Raw genomic sequence first — 22,814 nt, forward strand, 5'->3', positions numbered from 1 at the left:
TTCATTTAGATCAGATTTAAGGACATCAGGACACTGGTTCCAATTAAAGTACTTTCACGCCCCCAAAGAGCTAACCACCCATGAGCGATGTTGCTTCTTAGACTCAGGGTTATACGTTAGCATCCTCCAAGTTTTAACTTTTTAAAAAGTAACTAGATTAACATTTTGCAGGCCAGTGCTGGAGCAAAGAGACTTTCATTTTCATATTAAGCTAAAGAGCATCTGAAAAGCCATAGACGTGGTGTTTTTTTTTTTTTTCTTTGTTTTTTTTGTTTTTTTCCAGTAGCATACGTCTATGCTATAGGTTGTGAATTCTACAAGTAAATATTAACAGAAAGAAATTCTCTTAAGTGTTTTCTGCCTTGATAAAGAACATTTGAAACCCTACTGAAATACTCGTAACAAAAATGGAGGGAAGGTTGTGAAGATCTTATATCCCGGATCCGCCCAGACTGGTACAGCCATTCTGGATGTCAAGTTTCAAGGTCTAAACAGAAACAGATGGTCAGAGATAAGTTGCTTTCCACAAAATCCATAAACATGTACTGCAGTTGCTCATTTCTATCTACCAGCTAGAATACCCTTCCTGGATTCTGTGGTACTACATTGATGCACACTGTTTTAGATATCTCCTCAGCCATGGCTGACTGTTCACTTATAAAATGAGCAAGCCAATCAAAAAAAGAAAGGGAACAGTTTTGTTCTCCAGTGTAAGATGTCAAACAGTTGGCTTGCACTAAGGAGTATCTCCACTCTTCACTCCCTGTGCGACAGACCTGTCACTGGGGAGGGGAAGGATCATTAAAAAATGTTCTGCTCTCTCTCTCTCAGCAGGAGCAGGGTCTCTGTATTGTGCAGAATTCCTTCTAAGAACACCGTGTGGAGGAAAAGAGTCCCCAGCATGTTGTTGAAACTGACAAAAATGAATGAAGGAAGGAAGGAAAACAAAAACTTGGAAACATACCCAAACAACAGTCATTTCCTCTCTCTTTGATCAAAATCATATTTTTTTCATAAATTTTCCAGAACAGACATAGTAATTCAAGTGTGAAATCACCCTTCACCTACTGTCATTTTTTTATTTGGTTAGAAAAACTGTGGTCAAGCAATCCTCAGAATAACTGCCTTTTCTCTGATTATCACAAGCACAGGTATGTCCTTTAAAACACTTGGAGAACCTGCAGGTATGTATACTCTGGCCAAAAAAAGTCTGAGAGAAAAATGTTGTTGCTGTTATTTCTCATATGTGTCAAGGTCTGGGTACTCTTGAATACTAGCTTGCTCCTGTGGTCCAGTTTAATAGTCTTGGACAAAACATGCTTGGCAGAATTCCGATTTCAGCATACTGGTAAAAACAGTTTTAACATCTTGTTCTTTTGATAAGTTCAGAGGGCTCCCTAAACCAAAGCAGATAAAAAGCACAAAAGAATCCCAGCATTTGAAAAATAAAAGGGGGAGGGACTCTGTCAAAGGAACCTACCACTTTGGCACTTTGATTGGGATCTGCAACTCCTTTTGGATCTTTATTTGTAGGTTTCTGTAATCAATAAATTATGTTGTATCAGGAACTGCACCAGATACGAGCACACACTCACACACACCTAAGGGCATATACACACACAGAGACCACATTTTCTTACTCCATGAAAAATCTAAGACAGTTTGTAAGTTGCTATGGAGAGGGAATGGATAATGCCAATTAGATAAAGTCTTATTGGAACCATTAGTCCTTGAAAAAACTTGCAACTCTTTCCTAGAATATCTTAGGTAAGAGATTTTCTCCCAAGTACTTGGATAGGCAGAATTAATATTGTCAAAATGGTCAGACTATCAAAAGTGCTATACGAATTTAATGCAATTCCTACCAAAATTCCAATGATGTTTTTCATAGAAGCAGAAAAGGCAATCATGAAATTAATTTGGAAAAATAAAAGGCCCAGAATAGCCACTTTTCTCTTTAACAAGAAAAGTGAAGTAGGAGGCATCACAATACCAGACCTTAAATTATACATCAGAGCTACAGTAACAAAAACAGCATGGTATTGGCACCAAAACAGACATGTAGACCAATGGAACAGAATAGAAGACACAGAGACAAACCCACATAAATGCACTTATCTCATACTAGACCATAAACATATATTGGAGCAAAGATAGCCTTTTTCAACAAATGGTACTGGGAAAACTGGAAATCCTTATGTAGCAGAATGAAACTGAACCCATATCTCTCACCCTGCATAAAGCTCAAAGTGGATCAAGAATCTAGGCATTAGACCAGAGACCCTGCACCACGAGAGAAAATTTAGGCCCAAATATCCATCATGTTGGTTTAAGAATCGACTTCTACAACAAGACACTTAAAGTGCAAGAACTAAGATCAGGAATCAATAAATGGAATGGTATCCAACTAAAAAGTTTTTTCATAACAGAGGAAACAATCAAGAATGTGAACAGAGAGCCTGAAGAATGGGAGAAAATCTTAGCAACTGCACCTCAGAGCATTAATCTCCAGAATATATAAAGAACTCAAAAATTTAACATCAAAAACAAATAACCCAAACAATAAATGGGCAAAAGAACTGAACAGGCACTTCACGGAAAAAGAAATATGAAAGGTCAACAAATATATGGAAAATGTTCAACATCTCAGGCAATTAGAAAAATGCAAATTAAAACTACATTGAAATTCCATCTCACACCAGTCAGAATGGCAATCCTGAAGAATGCTAGTAACAAAAAATGTTGGCAAGGATGTGGGGAAAAAGGTAGACTCATATATTGCTGGTGGGACTGCAAATAAATTCAACTACTCTGGAAAGCAGTATGGTAATTCCTCTGAAAACTAGCAATGGAATATTCATTTGACCCAGTTACCCTGCTCCTTGGTATGTACTCAGAGGATTTAAAATCACCATACTACAGTGATGCAGCCACATTAATGTTCATAGCAGGTCAATTCACAATAGCTAAGCTATGGAATCAATCTAGCTACCCTTCAACATATGAGTGGATAAAGAAAATGTGGTATATGTACACAATGGAATATTACTTGGCCATAAAGAAGAAAGAAATTATGACATGTTTCCATAAATGGATGGAATTGGAGACTCTCTTGCTAAGTGAAATAAGCCAATTGCCAAAAAATAAAGACTGAATATTCTGTCTGATATGCGGATGCCAATCCACAATAAGGTAGGGGAGAGAAAAATAGAAATTCATTGGATTAGTCAAAGGGGAATCAGGGGAAGGGAGGAGGCATGGGAATGGGAAAGACAGCAGAATAAATTGGACATAAATCTCCTACTTTCGTGTTTGAATACGTGACCAGTGAAACTCCATATCGTATACAACCACAAGAACGGGAAGTTATACTCCATGTATGTATAGAATGTCAAAATACAATCTACTGCCATGTATAACTGAAAAGAACAAGGAAAATTTAGGCCCAAATATCCATCATGTTGGTTTAGGAACCGACTTCTACAAGACATGTACTTGGATAGGCAGAATTAATATTGCCTATCCAATAAAAAAGATATTCTCAAACTTTTTAAAGTTAGAGCCTTCATTTGGATGCTGTTTCCCCTGGAGTCCCAGTTAAACCCATTTCAAAGACAGAACTGCTTTGGCTCCATGGGGAAGGGGGGTATTTGCCCTTTGGCTCCAGCAATACAGTCTGGCACCCTCTGAGATCCCCAGTGTGGTCCGAGGATTCTAAGAAACCACAGACTGGAAAGTACTCTGATCACCATCATTAATCCTTAAAGAGAAATGCTGATTTTGAAATACAGATCTGAGAATCTTGACGTGTTCAGGCCCAGTTCTGAGAGTTGTTCAGCTAACAACTTTGCATGAAAGAGCTAGCGTTTGGGTGATTCCCTGAGATTTTGCAGTTTCTCTCTCTCTCTCTCTCTCTCTCTCTCTTTCTTTCTTTCTTTCATCCTTCCTTCCTTCCTTTTTCTTTCTTTCTTTTTTCTTCCTTCCTTTCTTTTTTCTTTCTTTCTTTTTTTTTTTTTTTAACCACTTTGGTTAAAAGCGCTTTTTAAAGCTCTCAGGTTGGCCAAGGCCTCACTGAAAACCCTCACTGTGTTTTATCGCAGGACTAGGGTGAGCTGAGCTGAGCAAGGCATTCATCTCAGGAGCAGAATTTAGGAGATAAAAGCAAACTCAATAATCACAATAAATAATATGTGAATGCAGTAGTTTTAAAAAATAAAAATTAATTGACGAGAATTCATAATGATATAAATTGCCAACATTTTAAACAAAGACAGGGCTGCCCAGGATTTCCAGGCTCCTCTCCTCACCCTAATCCCCACGCTGCTGAGTGTGTCTCTATCCCAGATGAGCTATTCCACCCCAAATCAGAGAGCTGTGAGACTGGCCTTCTAAAGGATCCAACAGGATCACCTGGCATCAAAAGGATTAATGCAATGGACACAGGCTGCTGCAAGCAACAGTAGGGGCAGGGACATACCAGGGTGATGTAATGGGGACTTGAGAAACTGGATGGGAGGCTCTCCAGGGTTTCTGCAGTTCTCCGCTAGTGAAAAGAGAGACCATTTCCCTGCAATTAGTACTCAAGCAAATAGGACTATTTCCCAAGCCCATGGCCATCCCTGGAATACATCCCTAGCAAATGTAGGAACACAGAAGGACGTGGAAACAATATTCTTCCCTAGGAGGTTGTCTTGCATCCAAGAGTCCAAGATCTGTCTACAAGGCCACATGAGAGTGGCTTTCTTTATATATTGTGCATGGCACCAGGTGGGTCTGCTAACCTTCAGATCTTAGTAGGTCTGCATCCTGAGATTCCACAGCCAGATACATTCCTCAGCATCTGGAAGGTCTTTTGGACCCTCCAGGACTTCCTACTAAAATACAGATGGGTGCTGCACTTGGTGGTGTACCCCTGTAATGAGCAACTCAGGGGGGGCTGAGGCAGGAGCATCACAAGCCCAAAGGCAGCCTCGGCAACTCAGGGAGACCCTGACTCAAAATCAAAAATACAAAGAGCTGGGAATGCAGCTTGGTGGTTAAGTGCACCTGGCTTTAATACCCGGTACCGAAAAAGAAAAAAATAAATAAAATAGAGATGGGCCGGACTGAGGCTACCCTCTTCAAAGTGCTGTCTGTTAAGTCCCCAGGAGACATTAAAACAATTAGAAAGTGTGATTCAGTGGAAACAAAACCTGGGAGGGACCCTGAGTGTCAGCGGGGAAAAATGAAGCATCAGTGATGTAACAAGGAAGTCACAACAAAGACGCCTTCTCCCAAGCACAATTTTGCAGAGGAGTGGCCCTTTCATGGGGAACTGAGGTGCCAAATGAGCTTGAGTTAAATCATTATCTTTCAAATAATTTTGTGTCATGTAATATAAAAACCCTAAAGGTAAGATGCGATGGCCCAGACTGTGGTAAGACCTGTATTTATAAAGCCCTGTCTATCATCAGTGCACCATTAATAGTAAATTGAATTTATCCAGATACTCAACAAATATTTATCAAGCTTCTCTCCTCAGTGCCTTTCATTTAACCAAAAAGCCAGAAGCTCTTTAAGGAGTTTGCACTCTTGAAATGTAACAAACATGTCCCAGCTCTGCTTGAATCTCTGGCTGGCTTCTATAACTATTCATCTGGGGATCACCTGTTCAGGTACCTTCATCAACCACAGTCCCTTCTCTGGGAGTGCGCCTAACTTACATACGAATTTAAGGAAGCCATAATTAGCAAAGTAACTGCATCAGCATGTGAGGCATGGAATAATTAATATAATTAACAAATATTAAGTACTAAATATACACCCAACACTGTGACATAGAGTTTCTCATTTAAACATTTAAACCTTGAGGCAAACATATGAGATTGATATTAGCATCATGTAGTTTCATACTGGAAAATCTCAGTGGAGGCTTAAAACTTTTTCACACAGTATTTTCTATACGTAAGAGAAGACAACTAGGACTTTTTTTTTTGTTACCATCTTGGGCTATCTCTTGCATGATAAAACATACAAATGGATGAAGTTGATAGCAAACTGTCAATTAACAAAGAAAGATTCGCTGTCCCTCTCTGAATACTCCAGTGAAGTTCAACAGAAGCATTTCTGCCAAAGTGTGGCGTGTGTGCTCCTGGGGGTTAGGAGGAGCATGTTTTTCAACATCTGGAGCTCTGTAAACAGAGCAACAGAAACCAAAAAAGGGCGCCAGTTCTAAAATGCTGGTGTTGTATCTTCACTGGTATTTGCATCCAGCAAGAGTCCACTGATGCTCAGCTTAAGCTTTGAGGCTCTTGCTCCTTCAAGATGCCTTCACTGTTTCATCAGTATGATCTTTGGAAGGATGTTGCTTTTCACATCAGTAATATATGTTTTAAAAAAAGGAATGACCTCGTAGCTTCTTAATCTGAACACATAATGCTTTCAGCGAGCTGAATGCACAGGAAAACAGCTGTTATGGGCATGAAACAAGTTACTCTATATAGGAATCTCTGCAGGATTTTACAGCTTCTTTCTCAGGTTTTATGCATTGCTGTGGCTGGTATTTTAACAAACATTCTGCTTTTGTATAAACATACACAAACAAATGCACAAATACTAAGTGCAGAGGTAGATGAATTTGCACAGATGAACCATCTCTGTGACCAGCCCCCACTTTCTTAGGGCAAAAAATAAAAATTTTAAATCCCCTCTGAAGAGCCTCTCCTTCCTATGATAACTGCTATGCTGACTTCTAATACCACAGATTTGCTTTGCTAGTTTTTGAACTTGATATAATCTATCGTCCTACAGTTTCCTTTTGGGTTTGGCTTCTTTTGCTTCACAGTCTGGTTGACAGATTTATTCAAGTGTTAGACATCGGTCATTCAACTGCTATCCTTTCTCTGTAGTGGTCATTGGATGAATGTACTGCAGTTTGTAGTTTCCTTTTACTATTAGTAGACCTTTGGACTGTCTTCTCTTTTAATCTTCTTAATGTTCTAACTATGCTGTTAGAACATTACTGTAAATGCTCTCTGAGGTATAGATTTCTGCTGGGTGCATTCATGTCAGAAGTTACTGGGTCTCAGGCTATGTTTATTGATTTAATATTGTTATTCTTTTAATTCATTTATTAGTTTTACGAAATTATTCTATTGATAATTTTGTTTTGAAACTATAGATCAATATAGGAACAATTGACAAGTCAACAATAGTGAGTGTTCTGACCTATGCATTTCACTCTTTATTTTGGCATTAAATTATTTATCTCATTAATGTTTTATAGCTTTTCATGCACATCACTTGTCCAATTTAGCCTTAGTTTTTGTATTTGTATGTTATTTTGTTATTTCATTTTGCTTTTTGAATTGTTCCTTGCTTGTCTATGGAACCACAATAATTTTTTGTGTACTAATCATGGGTCTTGAAATCTTACTAAATTCACTGTTTTGGAGATTCCATAGAATCTTTCCACAGATGAACATGTCTTCCGTTTTACTGCAGATTCAATTTTCTTATTAGGCATAAGGATATTCAGTTTATCTATTTCTTTATAAAGTTTGGTGATTTGTATCTTTGAGAACTTTTATGATTTCATTACATTTGCCAATATACTAAAATAAAGCTTTTTCATAATATTTTCTAATTATCAATTTAATATACATAGAATCTCCTGATTCTGAATCCTGATATTGATAATCAGTGCTGAATATTTTTTTCTGAACAGTCTGACTGGAGAGTTATTAAATTACTAATCTTCTCGAAAAACAATTCTTGGTTTTATTGATTTTCTTTGTTATTTTTCTGTTTTCTACTTCATTGGTGACATATCTAAAGTCTCTTGTTCTCTACATATGAGGAATTTATCTGCTTTCCTATTTCCAGTTTCTTAAAGTAAAGGTGTAGGTCATTAATCTGACATCTTTCTTCTTTTATAACATAAGCATTTAGAGTTATAAATTTTCTTCTAATAACTAATTTCACTGTTCCCCACATATTTTGATGAATGTTTAAGTTTCATCTAGTTTAAAATACTTTCTAATTATCTTTCGATTTTTTTTTGTTTGATGCATGACTTCTTCAGAATTTGTTATCGAATTCCCAATTAGGAATTTTTTTCGGTATCTTTCTGTAACTGATTTCTAATATAATTTTATTTTAAGAATGCCTTTTGCCTGACTTTGATTCTTCTAAGTTTATTGAGATTTGTTTTATGAATTAGAATATAGTTCATGTTCGTAAATATTGCACAAAATAAACATTATATTCACTCAGTTTATTCTACTTGGGAATGGAGTCTCCGTGTCTACCCTCCCCCACTGCTGACTGACAGCCTCACTGTATGGGGGTTCTTATATCACTTCTCCACCTGTCTCACCTCACTTGGCTTAGGGCCAGCTCCACCTCATCAACTCATTAACTATGGCAGGTACAAGTGCCTTACGTGCAGGGGGTGAATATCCGGCAAGACTGACTCAGTCCTCATCTGCTGCTCCTCACCAAAGTATCCTTTGTTCTCCACTCCCCGGGAGTCTCCAGGAGGGCTGTCAGGAGGGAAATAGAATATGGGCACAGCCATGGGGTAAGACTGGTGTTGAAATTAAGTCATCTAGAAAAAAATTTTAAATACTATGCATGGATTGCCCTGTGAAACAATCAAATCACGATATATTGGGAAGGAATGAACATCAGTAATTTTTCCAAGACCTCTGGAAGACTTCAATGTGCAGCCAAGCTTGGAAACCACTGGGATAATCACTGGGCCACAAGGAAGCATGTAAAGTTGGATTTACTACCGCTCTTACAAGTGTTCAGCAAGAGACAGTTTCCCCCATGGGGTATCCCCTGACACCACAAAACTTGTCTATTCTTATTAATATTCCTTCCACACAAAAATTGCAGACATACCTCTGAACTTGCTTCAACTTAATGCATTTTTGGTAACGAATAAATAACATGATCACTCCAGCACCGACAATAACCAGGACAAGTACAATGACCATGATCGTGATATCTGCAACATCAAGGAACATGGGTTTGACCAGGGCGTCAACCTTGGAGCAACAGAATATCAACATTTAATGGAGCCGTTGGGACCCTACTTCTTCCTTCCCTGAAGGACTTTAATCCCCTTCCCCCGGGTATTTTATACAGAATAAAAAGCCAATATGTTATGCAAATGATCATCTGTAGTACCAATTGACACTCAACCCAAGATTCCATTATTTTTCGGAGAACCACAACTGTCCAGCAGAGTTTTGATGGTTCCTTATTAAGTGACTATAGAAAAGGCTTTCTTGTATTGGGGGTTTTCAGAAGAACTGAGTCAGATTAGCTAGAAGAGGACATATTCATTCTAAAAGGCAACTATAATAAATAAATTCCATTTGGGTCTCCAAACATGCAGAATAGTAATAAAAAATGCAAATCTATTACAAAGACAACAAATATATAGCAAACGAGGAAAAAAAGGAAAAAGCTTTCTCACTATGCAGGCTTTTGATATATGTGAGATGTTGTATTTTAGGATGCTCACTGGTAATGTTTAAGGTTTCTTCCCAGTCCGTAAGTATCTGTCCTTCCTCACACTGGCATTCAAGTTCATTGCCATCCACCTGGAAAATCAGAATTTTATCAAATGACTGACAGAAGCTATGTTTCACACTCATTTTGGTTCTCATTCATTCTACATCAAACACACACACATGCACACACACTTACTGATCAATGAATTCAACCGCATACTAAAATCAGTGCTGCACAAAAATAAGCAAATATAATACAACTAGCAAACACCTTTGTAGAAGACCTTTGCACAAAAGAATAATATCAACAAATTCAGAAGATGAACAAGACAGCATGACTTATCTCTCCAGAAAGCATTCATGTCTTTAAAAAATAGCCTCTGCTAGAGTTGAACCCATCACAGTCAAAGAGCAGACACTAAGTCTAGTAATAATGAGATAATACCAACATGGGAAAAAGTGGTGGCAGAAAGTTTAGTCCATCAAAGAACACTGTGTGAGACCTGGAAGTCGTCCACTGGAGTTAAATCTAGGCTGCTGGCTTTCCCCCAAACGTATCTGTGTGTCTGGTTCCATTTTAAAAACAGGGCATAGGAATATTATTCATTTCCTAAGGTTATTTAAATGTTATTGGACACACACACACACACACACACACACACACACACACATACACATATATTTGCACATAAAATATGCAACAGTTGAAAGTATGGAATGCATATTCAAATAAATATTAACAAGTAATTAACTGGGTTTAGGGAAGATGTTACCCACAAACATAAACTGCTAGAATTCAACAGGGCTAAATCTTAGAATAATTTTTGGTTGTTTTTCTCAAAAACTTTAGGGTAATGGTGTTATTTAATTATGCGATATTGTAATAGGTTAGATTTTAAACTTCAGGTTTCAGCTTCATATGTTACTGGATTTCTAAATTACCTATCTAATAATAACACAATTACCTATAATACTGGCAGTATTTATGTGTAATAATACCTGGTTTGACTCTTTGCATTAATTATACTTATGATACATGAAAAAATGGATCCCAAATATGTATTTGATTTAAAAAATCTGCACACTCACACACAGGCTCAAGAATAAAGGTTTCTCTCACACCCCAACTCCTCACCCGCATTATGTATTATCATCCACTTATCAGGGAAAGCATTCAGCCTTTGTCTTTTTTTTTGGGAGGATTGACTTATTTCACTTAGCATGATATTTCTCCAATTCCATCCATTTATCTGCAAGTGCCATGATATTATGGTATGAAAAATGGTGGAATGAGACAGACATCATGACCCTATGTACATGTATGATTACACAAATGGTATGAATCTACATCGTGTACAACCATAGAAACAAAATGATGTACCCCATTTGTTACAATGAATCAAAATGCAGTCTGTAAAAATAAAAATAAAAAAAAAATTAAAAAAAGAAACTAAAAAGAAAATGAATAAAGGCTTATGTAAACAACTGGCTGGTGAGACCTCAGCTTAAGTAGCAATCGGCTCTTACAGAATTTTCTTCGCACTCAGAGGGGCAGCTGGTTGTGTTGTAGACGTTCTCAGAGTTCACACATTCCCCGTTGCTGCACACCTGGAAGCGAAGCAGCCAACACAGATTAGAATGACTTATGATTTATGTACATTGGAACCTCCCACAGTCACATGGGAGATTCTACATCCCACTTTATGTGATTTAGTTGCATTTTGTATGATTGTTTTCAATTGTGAAATTGCACATGTAGAATCTTTGGTGGATAGAGCAACCCTCTCTCAATGATTGATGAAAGTATTATGTGTGCAAGTATCGTTACATATGAGCTCAGTAAATATTGAAGTATTTATACCCTTATTCTTTGAATGTTAATTTGCCAAAAATATCACAATTATACTCACAATGTTTTCTTCTATTTCCGTTGAGTTTCTTCTGATTTCAAGTGAGGGTCTAAGTTTTTTAAACCATGTTTATATGTTGGGTATTTTATTAATATCAATTAATATTATTTATGCTGAATACTTTTATTTTAAAATTTTCTATTTGTTCTAATTTGTTGTACATGACAGTAGACCACATTTATACATTTTGATAGATCATACAAAAATGTATAATCATTTTTCTGATTATACCTATTCTATGATCACATCAATCATGCAGTCATATATGTACATGAGAGGTAATAATGTCTGTTTCACTCTACTATCTTTCCTACCCCCATACGCCTTCCCCTCCCTTCATTCCCCTCTACCTAATATAAAGTAACTCTATATGCTGAATACTTTTAGATTCTAATTTTGTAAAAGTAATTATTATGTACTCATATTTTAATGCTCATAATCAAACTATTAGGAATAAATAACCAGAATTTTCTCAAAATTGAATTGATTCTTGTTTTGCTTGCAACTAGTTTTTAATAACCTATTTCCTCATTTCCTCTTTTTAATTTAAATTCATTTCCCAGTTGGCTAAAATAGCTTCCTGATTTTTTTTTCCCTCAGAAAAGTCAGTGCCGTCTGTATGTTGTACATGATTTGTCAATCATGAGGGTGTTTCTCCTTTTTGGGAATGCAGAGTCCTGCAGCCACTTGACGGGCACTTTGCTGTTCTCTAACCAGACTGCACGTGCTCTTGCTGTATGACCCAGCAGTCGCTCTGCTTGGTGTTCACCCTGGAGAGGTGAAGGCTTGCCCCACACAGGGACCTGTACGTGGGTGGTCACAACAGCTTTGTTCATAAGTGCCAGCACCTGTGGAGTGCCAGGGTGTCCTTGAGCAGGTGGGTCAGTGAATAGACCGTAGGCATCTAGACAGTAGTGCATCAGGTGGGACTAGCAGGCTAAGTGCCGTCAACCAGGAAAAGACATGGAAGAAAGTTGACCGATAAATGGGAGGAGGGGCCGCCTGCTGCATGATCCCAACAGTGTGGCATTATGGAAAGACAAAACATGGGCATAAGTAAGAAAATCTGGGGTTTCCAGGAGCAGGGAGAGAGGAAGGGATGAACAGGCAGAGCACAGGGGACTTTTAGAACAGTGGAACTACCACTCTGTGAGGCCATAGTGGAGGTTACACGTCACCACAAATCCACTGAAATTCATAAAGTGTACAGCATCTTCGTCTTCATTAGGATAACGCTAATAAGGATACTGGGTGATAATTATGAGTTCGCTTGGATTTCTCATTGTAACAAATGTGCCACTCTGGTGGGAGATGTTGATATGGTCGCTAAGGAATAAGGGAAATCTCTGGGCCCTTGGCTTTTCTTGACTATTAGCATACAACCCTGTAAAAAGAAACTATGAAAATCTAGCTTTTTAAGACTTCTTTTCCATGCATACTGTTGGGTGGGGGCCTCCACGTTCACCTTCTCAGGTGGGCTTCCTCTGCTCTTGCCTGAGAATCCCTGTGCGTCTCCTGCCATTTGTCCTCTTGGCCTGCCTTTCTGCATACAGGACGAAGCATGTGGACTGAGTGCTTTAAAACCCACGCAGAGCTTTCTTAAGTTCTCAAGCTCAGCTCAAGATGCTGAGATCTGTGTTATTTTGATGTTGTCATTTCCATATGTCTAATAAGGAGACAACCAGGAAGACAGTTTCTCAGCAACTCTTCTGTGCCAGAGAAAGGACTAATTAGGTCCCTCCTTCCCTCCCCTCTGCTCCTCTCCCCTCCTTTTCTTTTTTCTCCATTCTTCCGTGCTCTCTCTTCTCTCTTCTTTTTGTCTCCTTTTCTATGCTACTGGTACCGTCGTATAATGAAGGAAAAGAACTTGGGAGCATTGAGATGTTTGCCCTGTCTTCCAGGAGCAAATAAAAATCACCTAGTAAAAATAAATACAAAGAGAATGCAAAAGTTTTTTTTTTTTTTCCCTGCATTTGAAGATCATTATGCTTAAAGACTGTACTCCAATGAAAACAACCAAAGGAAAAGCTCTTTGCTGTCACTGTGATGCCACCATAGGCTGGTGTTTGCTAGGCAGCGAATCTGAGTTGGTGAAGAACGGGTAGGAGCAGGACTGGTGATCAGTCCCCAGCTTCTCATGAAGGAACAGGGACTTTGGTGGCATGGACACAATGCACTTGCAGAATCAAGATGTCCCAGTCTTCAGTCCCTGCTGCTCTTGATGGAAGGGATGCCAGATCTTTGCTTTATATCTGAGCTGATTTTCCATATTCAAAGTGAACTGAAAATTGACATTTTCTTTGACCTGATGCTGCTTATATACTTTATCTTGTTGAATGTCCTTATGTTTTCAGGCTTTTGGTGGATACACATATCTTAATTTTCACCATTTTGATATTCATTAGATCACATTAGCAAGAAACAGTATAGCGAAAATATATGGACTTGAAATGTCAGTCACCGATAAATCATTACGTTTTTGGGCTCTCTTTCTTTCCATCCTGCATTGTTGCTGTCCAATTTTTACTTCTCTTTCACTTTTTACAAATACCACTGTAGCATTTGTGGGTAATAGTGTCTAGAGGGACAGGCGGCAGGTCCTAGAGAGGCCCTGTTTAATTTCAAATAGTTGATTTTTTAAAAAGTATTCTATGCTTTCCACATATTCTGGATGAGTTGGCTATTGCTCAGAGCACAGATGGTTTATAGCATTTTTCACCTTGGTATGAGAAACCCTTTCCCATTTGGTCTCAATTTGTTCAGCTATTTCTTTGGCCATTGCACCTCAAGCTCAAGCCATGTTGAAATTATCGATCATCTGAATATGCTGTACACTTTTGCCTTTGCACATTAGGTAGGCATTTCTTCATAAAGGCTTCTCTGCATTCCCACGTTTACTGCAGAACCATTTATAATAGCCAAGTGTTAGGGCAGGTCCCAAATGGCTTGAGTTAGGCTTCCTTGCTGAGCCTGCCGGTGAGCTATGTTATGCTTTTTTGTATGTAGCCAGGCCTGAGAACAAGCTGCAGGATGGTTTGTCAAGGCCAGAAACACTGACTGAGCCTACAGAATCAAGGTCATCAACATTACCTTGTGAGCATGTGCCCCCTTAGGTAACCTGTGGCAGTGTGCCTTCTTGGTTTGGCCTGCATATAAAAGGGGCCTATAGAAAAGACTCCAGGGATAAATGGGCTAATGGGGACTAAAATGGAACTGACTAGGGGCTGAGACTGAGGTTGGAGGCCGGAGGTTGTGGGTCACCACTGAATAAAGCATGTCTACTATGCTAACTACGTCTTGCATCTTCTTGGACCTGCTGAACCCGGAATCTGTTTCCTGGTTCACAGCCCCTGCACCACACCAAGATATGGAATCGACCTAAGTGTCCATCAACAGATAAAGGGATAAAGAAAATGTTTCATGTATACACAATGGAATATTACTTGGTCATAAGAAAGAATGAAATCCTGTCATTTGTGGTAACATGGATTAACTGGGAGATATTATATTAAATGAAATAGGCCAGGTAGAGAAAGAGATTAAATCCTGCATGTTCTCCCTCATCCGTGGAAGCTAAAAAATGTTGATAGCATGCTAAAAATGTTACTCATGAAAGTAATGAGGAGAATTGTGGTTACCAGAGCTGGAGAGGTTGGGAAGAGGAGAGGGCAGGAAGAGTTTGGCTGATGGATACAAACTTACAGTTAGGAGGAATAAGCCAGAGGAATAAGCCCTCGAGTTCTAAGATACGGTAAGGTGACCACAGTTCACATCTATTTAGTGTATGTTTCAAAATAGAAAAAGGATTTTGAATGTTCCCAACACAAAGAAATGAAACTTGAGGTGACAGATACACTAACTACTCACGTTTGCTTATCACATGTTGCACAAATGAATCAAAATATGATGTTGCATCCAACAGACATGTACTATTATTATCAGTTCAAAATAATGTCAAAGGTGGGAAATAAATACATACATCATAAATAAATAAAATGCCCCATTTTCTCTGAGTTAAAAATGTTCATTCCAACCTAGTTGTCCTTCAACAAATGAATGGATAAAGAAAATGTGGTCTATATCCACAATAGAATATTACTCAGCCGTAAAGAAAAATGAAATTAAGGCATTTGACAGTAAATGGATGGAACTAGAGACTATCATGCTAAGTGAAATAAGCCAATCCCCTCCAAAACCAAAAGTCAAATGTTCCCTCTGATACACGGATGCTAATGCACAAATAAGGCAGGAACAGGGAAGAATAGAAGTTCATTGGATTAGACAAAGGGAAATGAAGGGACGGGAGAGAGGATGGTAATAGGAAAAGACAGTAGAATGAATCGGACATAACTTTCCCATGTTCATATATGGATACATGACCAGTGAAACTCCACATCATGTACAACCACAAGAAAGGGAAGTTATACAGCATGTATGTATGATATGTTAAAATACATTCTACTGTCCTGTGTAACTAAAAAGAACAAATGAAAAAAATTTAAAAATGTTCATCAAGCCAAAGCTGAAATTCAAGATGCTATATGTATTCTACAATCAGCCAGATACTTCTTTTCAGATTCCAAATACATACTGATCACAATGCTAGGGAAGAGAAGCACTTTTGTTAAATTGTACTGCTCTGTGTAAGTGAATGTATGAAATTTTCACATACACTCATCTTTAAGCCATCTGTGTCCAGCACAGTTACTGACAATCTGTGCTTGACAGTCAGCGTGGTTGAACAAATAAAGTAAGTGAAAGTATGCTCTTTATGGTCACATTAATTAGAAAATCTAAAGTTTAACTTCATTAGATGTCTACCCATTAAGCATATTCAATGACACCCCATTTAGTATAACTAAAATTAAATAAAAGAGTATTACTGTATTATTTTTGCTATTCTGTTACTCAATAATAAAAATGAGTTGCTTTCCCATATATAAGGCCCTCTGGAATCAATTACAGGATCCAGTGATGTTTTTGAGCAGTTAATCAAAGATGCCTTCATAAATTCAGGGTTGAAATCTTACCATTCCATCTCCACATTTTGTTCCTGTATGCACCAGGCCAATATCCTCAGAACTGTGTTGTAAAAAGATGGTTTTGCATTTGACAGTGGTGTTCTGCTTTGTACTCTTCATGTAATAGGTCTTTTCTTCTCCGCGAAGAGATGACTTCTGTCCCCCGGTACAGTATATCTTTCCACATCTGACATCTCTGAAGGGAAGGGAGGGCATTCTCAGACTTAGGAGCAAAAACAGACCTTTAGAGAGTAGGCTGTCAGCCAAGGGGCCCAATCACTGCAGGCTCATTAGCAGGGCAAAGGGGCCAAGACAAGCTGAGGAAACCATTAGACAGGTAAGCCCTGACCCTGGGAACTGAAATGAGTAGATACCATGTGTAATAAAGCATTTAAAAAATTCCTCCGTGATCCTCAGAAGTCAAGGGCAGTTCAAGTTTACACCTTAAAGTCATGCTGATTCAAATGGCGAATAGGAAATATTCTTCTGTCAACTTGAACTCATGTTGACTTTTGAGGATCTTTCACCTCCTATACTCAGGAGCAAGTTGAACCTGGCCATCTGCTTTTGTGGTATTGTTTTCAGTCCAAATCCTGGCTTGGTTGGTTGCTTTTTTGTTTATTTGTTTGGCACGTCAAAAGTCCTACAGAACGTCAGCTGACAAACCTGAAAGTATGGCCAAGCTCACACTTTGCTTCTGCCCTTCAGAGCTCACTTGCAAATTTTCCCACTCTCCTAATATCAACTTCTTCCTTTTTATGGCTTCACTTCCTTCCTCCCCCACCCCTACCCTCATCCCCTTTCTTGCTCTATGGCCTCTCTCCTCCAGTTTGCCCCCTTTCCTTTTGGGGGCAGCATTATTTTGCTTCCTTTCTTCCCTAAGCATCTTAACTCAGCACCCCACCCCCACCCCCATCGATCTTTCCTCTTTATATTCCAGGACTGTCAGCAATAGATGCAGTATGCGAATCCCAGCCAACATCAGCAGGGGTGGGCACGCTGTCCTCATCCCCTCTCTTCCTCATCTCTGGGCAAAGGAGGTTACCAGCTGTCAGAACAGCAGCTTTCCTAATGTCTATAGAACACTTCTGTCCACCCCCACAGGACACTTACTTCTCTTTACAGGGAACAAATTTGTTCTCCTTGTTTTTGCAGTAACCAAATTTATTTCCTTTCTTATTCATCTTGTAGCAGATATCGTGGCTCTCTTTTGCTCCTGGGGTGCAAAGTAATATGATAAAAGTAAAATATGATAAAAGTACAATAACAAAGGGACCAATAGTGTGAATCATAAAACCTTATTTTCTAATGCAACCGTACTTTCAATATCACGTCCTATCGTGTAGTGGTGCAGGAGGATGAAATAAATAAAACATTCAAAAACTGTTCTACTGAGTCAGGAGAATATTCTAGGAAGGACAAGCAAGAGACAAAAAGTGACGAGCATGTACCAGCTCAATCCTGAGCTAATCAGTCAATACTGGAGGTAAGGTCGACTAATAATGGAGGTAAAGGCTAAAGAGATGTTAGGCAATATTGAAGAATATGGAAAAACAACCCCCAGGGAGAAAAGGAGAACCATAGGTCCCAGGGAGAGAAGGAAATAAATGGGCTCTGGACTTGCATGTTTTCCAGTAGCAATGGACTCTGAACCTGCACAATTCCCTTCTGCCACTATTTCCCTGACTGCTCAGCCAACACATTCTGCGGTGATGATTAAGTCTCACTTAACTCTATAAAAATCAGACCCCTTCTGAAAACGCGCCCCTCCGCTGCTTAACGAAGCATCGCTGATGGGTCCAGGTCCGTCCCCCTTTCATTTAACTGTTGCTATCAGATATTATCTCCAGTAGTGCCCCCAAGTCTTCCAGGACAGTGACAGGGAGGGGCAGGCTATTCTCTTTTCAGTCTTCACTGTGACCGCCTCTCACCGTTACTGAAGATTTCTGAGCACTGGTCATTGTGAGTGGGACATTTCCCCATGAAGCAGTAGCCTTCGGCATTCTTGCAAGGAAAGCCATTGGCCTGGAATTGGTCCCTAGGACACTCGGGTGAGTGGCCAGTACATACTTCAGGATAATCACACTCATCTCTTGCCGGTCTACAGGTGGATCCCGCCTTTTTCATCTGTTGAAAAAGAACAGAGACTGAATCTCTGACATGTACAAATGCCTTTCAGGGTGGAAAGATGTAACTTCCCTCTTCATCCTACAGAGCATTATTGTAATTTATAAATGCCTTGACTTTTATGTAATTTTAGGCATCCCAACATAGTGATTTTGAAATCTGATGTTAGAATCCCCTTGGGTAGACTCAGAATGGACATAAAATGCAGAAACCGGCAGGTGTTCTCATTTATCTTGTCGTTTCTTCCTCTCTTGCTCTAGCCTACCACCGCTCTGCCCACATGACAGGGAACTGCCGCCTATAATAAAGAATCTCCATCCCCAAGAAATCAGACCCCTGCATATGCATTGGAAGAACAGGCTGGTTCTCCCAGCTGGAGGACAGTCGCACCTCGTGGATTCTCATTCAGCCATTCAATCTGCATTTATTTGTGCTGATTCTGAAAGCGACTTGCAGGTGCAAAAGACAATTTTCTTTTCATTGTGATTTCACGATCCAATGGAGTGAAAAAAGTGTCAATAAAATCCTTGGGCAGAGCCATTTGGATTTCTGGTCGTCTTCTCTAAGACTTTTTCCAACCTAGCCACTATTGCTTTCCAATCCCTGCATAATCCTTTCCCTTTTTAGCCCACTGCTGTTGGGATACAAATCTTCCTCCTGAGGTTAACAAGGTGGAAAATGATGAAAGAAGAGTAAGAAGAGTGTTGGTCAGGCGATTTCTGCCGGGGTCCAGCCCTCGCAGTGGTTGGGGGTCCTGGGTGGATGGGAGGCGTCAGCGCGGTGGATCCGCTGCTAGGGCTGGACCCCGGCAGACTTCACTCCTAAAACACCAGTTTCTGCTTACTCGCTTCTCCATTCCCCAGACCCTAGCACTCCACACTGCTCACCAGTCTGAGCCCCTGCATGGGCCCTGCGGGCTCTCAGCAAGGCCCAGTCTGCAAGTCAGTGATGGATGGTCATGCATGGCTGGAGAGCTCTTGGGTCCTAGGTAGACGGAAAGTGAAAACAGAAATACCATCTCCCGCACAGGATTTTACCTGACAAGATTCACAGCACAGTCCTTCTGCACACGTAAATCCCGGCTTCAGCACACATTTATGTGCGTCACAGCAAGGGTTAGTGCACTCCTGGCAAAAACCAAATGAAGTGTTAGAGGCTGGTTCCTGTGTGACCGTGCACGGGAAAGATGGAGGATCCTTGGTCATGTGAACTCTCTTGGCTCATGAACTCTCACTGCAGGGCAGAGCCCCAAGTCTGTGACTTGCCATTCTCTCAGTGACTCCCCTTCTCTGAAGGGTCCCGTCACTGCCTCATGCTAGAGTTTGATATGAGATAATACAATTTCTGAAGATCTGATCTTACCTTTTGTTCAAGATGCCAAGTATTTCTGTTGACTTTTTTTTTTTTTAAACACATCACTACACAATAACAGCAGGATAATCACCTGGGCCCTGCTGGATCAAACCAACTGCAAAGGAAATTGTCTGCATCTGAGCAAGTGTGGTATTTCACGTGTAGGGTGAAGTTGAAGACCCATTCCAAAGAACGTGCATGGGCAAGAGGATCGGTCTCCAAAATTAAGAACTTCTTCACATTTAACATGAGACATCTGAAGATTACTAGTTGTCTCTGGACAGGTCGCTGTCTCCACTCTGATTAAGGAGACTGTTGACTGCTTTCCTTGGTGCATAGACACTATGAAGTCTGTCTTCAAAACAGTGCATCGGCCGAAGCTTGCAACCAAGCAAGTTTGCAGAGTTCAGCCCACTGCAGACCTGCTAAAGCAGACTCCAGACCTGAACAACACCGCTAGTGGTTTATAAACACTCATTATTTTGAGTAGTAGGTTGTCTAGGACACACTTTTATTTGATGTACTTCTGAAGAAAATAGTTTCTATCTTGGGGAAAAGCACATTAAAAATGACTTTAAAATTTGCTCTTAAGGCTTTTTCTAAATACTCCAAAGACCGAGGCTGAAATAAATACGTGAAAGGTTTGGAAGTTTCTGCTTTATTAAGAAAGTGTCCTAATAAGGGGAGCTGTTCAGCTGTGATGCAGGCAAACCTCCTAAGACCCTGAGTAAAACCCAATTGACTTTGCGAGATCTTGGAGAACATTATAGTCTACTGTGCACGCCGAGGTCAGACCCGATGATACCTATAGGTCCTTCTCACCCATGAGCCAATTGATTCATAAAGCAGGCAGATGTGATGCTGTGTACTCTGGCAAGACCATTAGACACAATGCATGATCTACCAAGAAGACCTGAAATGAGGCTGTCCCAACATCTTGTATCCAAATGAGAAGCAGAAAAGGCACAGTTTCCAAAGCTCGACAAGGAAGATGATATGATATGATACACCCCTGTCCAGATTCTAGCTGAGCATGAACTTGATAATTTAAAGTCATCATCATTTGCAAATTACCTGAATAGGGCCACAATCACACTCTTCTCCCTCATCCACCTTCTTGTTTCCACAAAATGGGAAATTACTTGACTTGTCAGGAAACGGGATATTGAGCATGCATGTTGGATTATGATCCTTCAGGAATTGCTGGTATTGGTTCTGGTTGCATTTACTGAATTTTAGTGCAGGAATGCTGGAGACAGGACAGGGTAAAAATAAAGATTTATCATATCAATGCATCATGGTACAGCAGCTGGGGAAGTTTTATGAAGAATTTAGAACAAATACACATAAATGTTAAGTTTGAGAGCAAAGCAGGAATTTGGATCATTATTATCAGAAATGCCTTCTTGAAACATTGCTAATACACGCTATTTCAAGAAAGTACCTGGCTATATTTTACCTGCAGCAAATCCTACCTGAAGCCCACCTTTTGGACTGGTGGTCTGCTCATGATGTTCCTATATTACCTCTAATGTGTCCTTGAAATGATCTTATAACTGTAAATCCATGTTTACCATCTTGTAAGATTACAAACTTCTCAAGGCTATATCATGTTCATTAAAAAAAAAATAACCTCTAATTAACACAGAGCCTGGTGCAGAGTAGTGCTCTATAAATACTTGTTGAAACCAACTATTTAAAAATATTATACGCATCCTTTGGAGTCTAATACACTCCTTTTAAAACTGAAATTCACCTCCCTTCTATCTTCCTTTGGTCTGACTCCCTTGACATTAATATTGACACAATGATTAAACATAGAAGGACTTCTAGAATCTTGATCGCATTAGATGGGGAAGGTAGGACTCGCAAATGTTGCTCCGTGTCTAGCTGATGATGTAAAATTAGAGGCTCAGTCGCTGAATTCTTACACCATGCCAGTCACTGGGTTTGGATGCTTTAGCTACTTCACGTCATTTAACGAATGCATGGGATGGCTGCTCATTTTAATGCTTTTTTATTGTGCGCCATGCATTACTATGCCTGCCATGAAGGAGTTCTAGAACCTGACCACAAAGTGATTCACAGAATAATGAGGGAATGCTGGGCCGTCATTCCATGACTACTTATGGAGTTCCTAACCTGTGTCTGGGACTTCTCTAGAAAAGATAATTTAATAGTGACCAAACCCGTCAAAACCTCTGACTTCACAGAGTTTGTATTTTGATGGAAGAGTAACCTAGTAAGTGAGCTAAATATGCAAAGGGTAGAAAATCTTAGACAGTGATAAGTACCAAGGAGAAAACAAAACAGAACAATAAGGAAGAGGGTGAAAATGCCAGGATGTTTGTGTGATAGAGAAGGACTGGAAGTTGAAGCACTTGGCCAGGAAAGTCTTTGCTGAGAATGACACCTGGGTAAAGATGTGAAGGTTGCAGAGTTTTTAGCAGAGAAGTCAAAGCAAGGTGTGTGGAACTCCATTTCTCCCTAAGGACCTTGGCAGAGATGGGTACTAGTTGACCACCGTGTGTATGTTTGCAATCTGCAACTCTATTAGTTTTAAAATTTCTTTTGCTGTGTCACTAGAAAGAGTCCCCGCTGATAAGATTGAGCTCCAAAAGAGAAATTCCTCACTATGCATGGTTTTGAAATAGATCTTCCAGAAAATTACACCGAAAAGGAGTATATTCCTAAAAGGATGGAATTAACCACAAAACTACTCTCAAAATATTGAAATGTGTTCTCTGTCTCATTTGAGCCTCACCTTCCACCAGTATCCATCACACATTTTCCCAAAGAACAGGTACATGGGAACTCGTCATGCTGCAGTCCAAGATTATGCCCCAGCTGATGCGCGATCCTGCTGGCAACTGTGTTTATGTCAGGCAAGAGATCCTGAT

At 39.6% G+C, this 22,814-nt stretch overlaps 1 protein-coding gene across 5 annotated transcripts in view; it reads right to left on the minus strand.

Moving 5' to 3' along the window:
* Positions 1–212: 212 nt before the first annotated feature.
* The window catches only part of Adam7 (ADAM metallopeptidase domain 7), a 47,459-nt gene continuing 24,857 nt past the window's right edge, over positions 213–22,814 (minus strand). The window contains exons 11-23 of one of the 5 annotated variants that reach the window (XM_047548828.1): positions 22,679–22,809; positions 20,989–21,163; positions 19,599–19,688; positions 18,366–18,561; positions 17,548–17,650; positions 16,444–16,630; positions 11,031–11,111; positions 9,515–9,593; positions 8,887–8,992; positions 8,423–8,522; positions 4,478–4,543; positions 1,481–1,537; positions 213–487 (exon numbers count right to left, since the gene is read on the minus strand). In XM_047548828.1, coding sequence (XP_047404784.1) covers positions 431–487; positions 1,481–1,537; positions 4,478–4,543; positions 8,423–8,522; positions 8,887–8,992; positions 9,515–9,593; positions 11,031–11,111; positions 16,444–16,630; positions 17,548–17,650; positions 18,366–18,561; positions 19,599–19,688; positions 20,989–21,163; positions 22,679–22,809 — 1,428 coding nt within the window. In that variant the 3' untranslated portion in view covers positions 213–430. Of the gene's footprint in view, positions 488–1,480; positions 1,538–4,477; positions 4,544–8,422; positions 8,523–8,886; positions 8,993–9,466; positions 9,594–11,030; positions 11,112–16,443; positions 16,631–17,547; positions 17,651–18,365; positions 18,562–19,598; positions 19,689–20,988; positions 21,164–22,678; positions 22,810–22,814 lie in introns of all 5 variants that reach the window. The other 4 variants (XM_047548827.1, XM_047548830.1, XM_047548829.1 and 1 more) reach the window with 4 other exon arrangements.

Source organism: Sciurus carolinensis, chromosome 4 (assembly GCF_902686445.1).
Source record: "Sciurus carolinensis chromosome 4, mSciCar1.2, whole genome shotgun sequence".
NCBI lineage: Eukaryota > Metazoa > Chordata > Mammalia > Rodentia > Sciuridae > Sciurus > Sciurus carolinensis.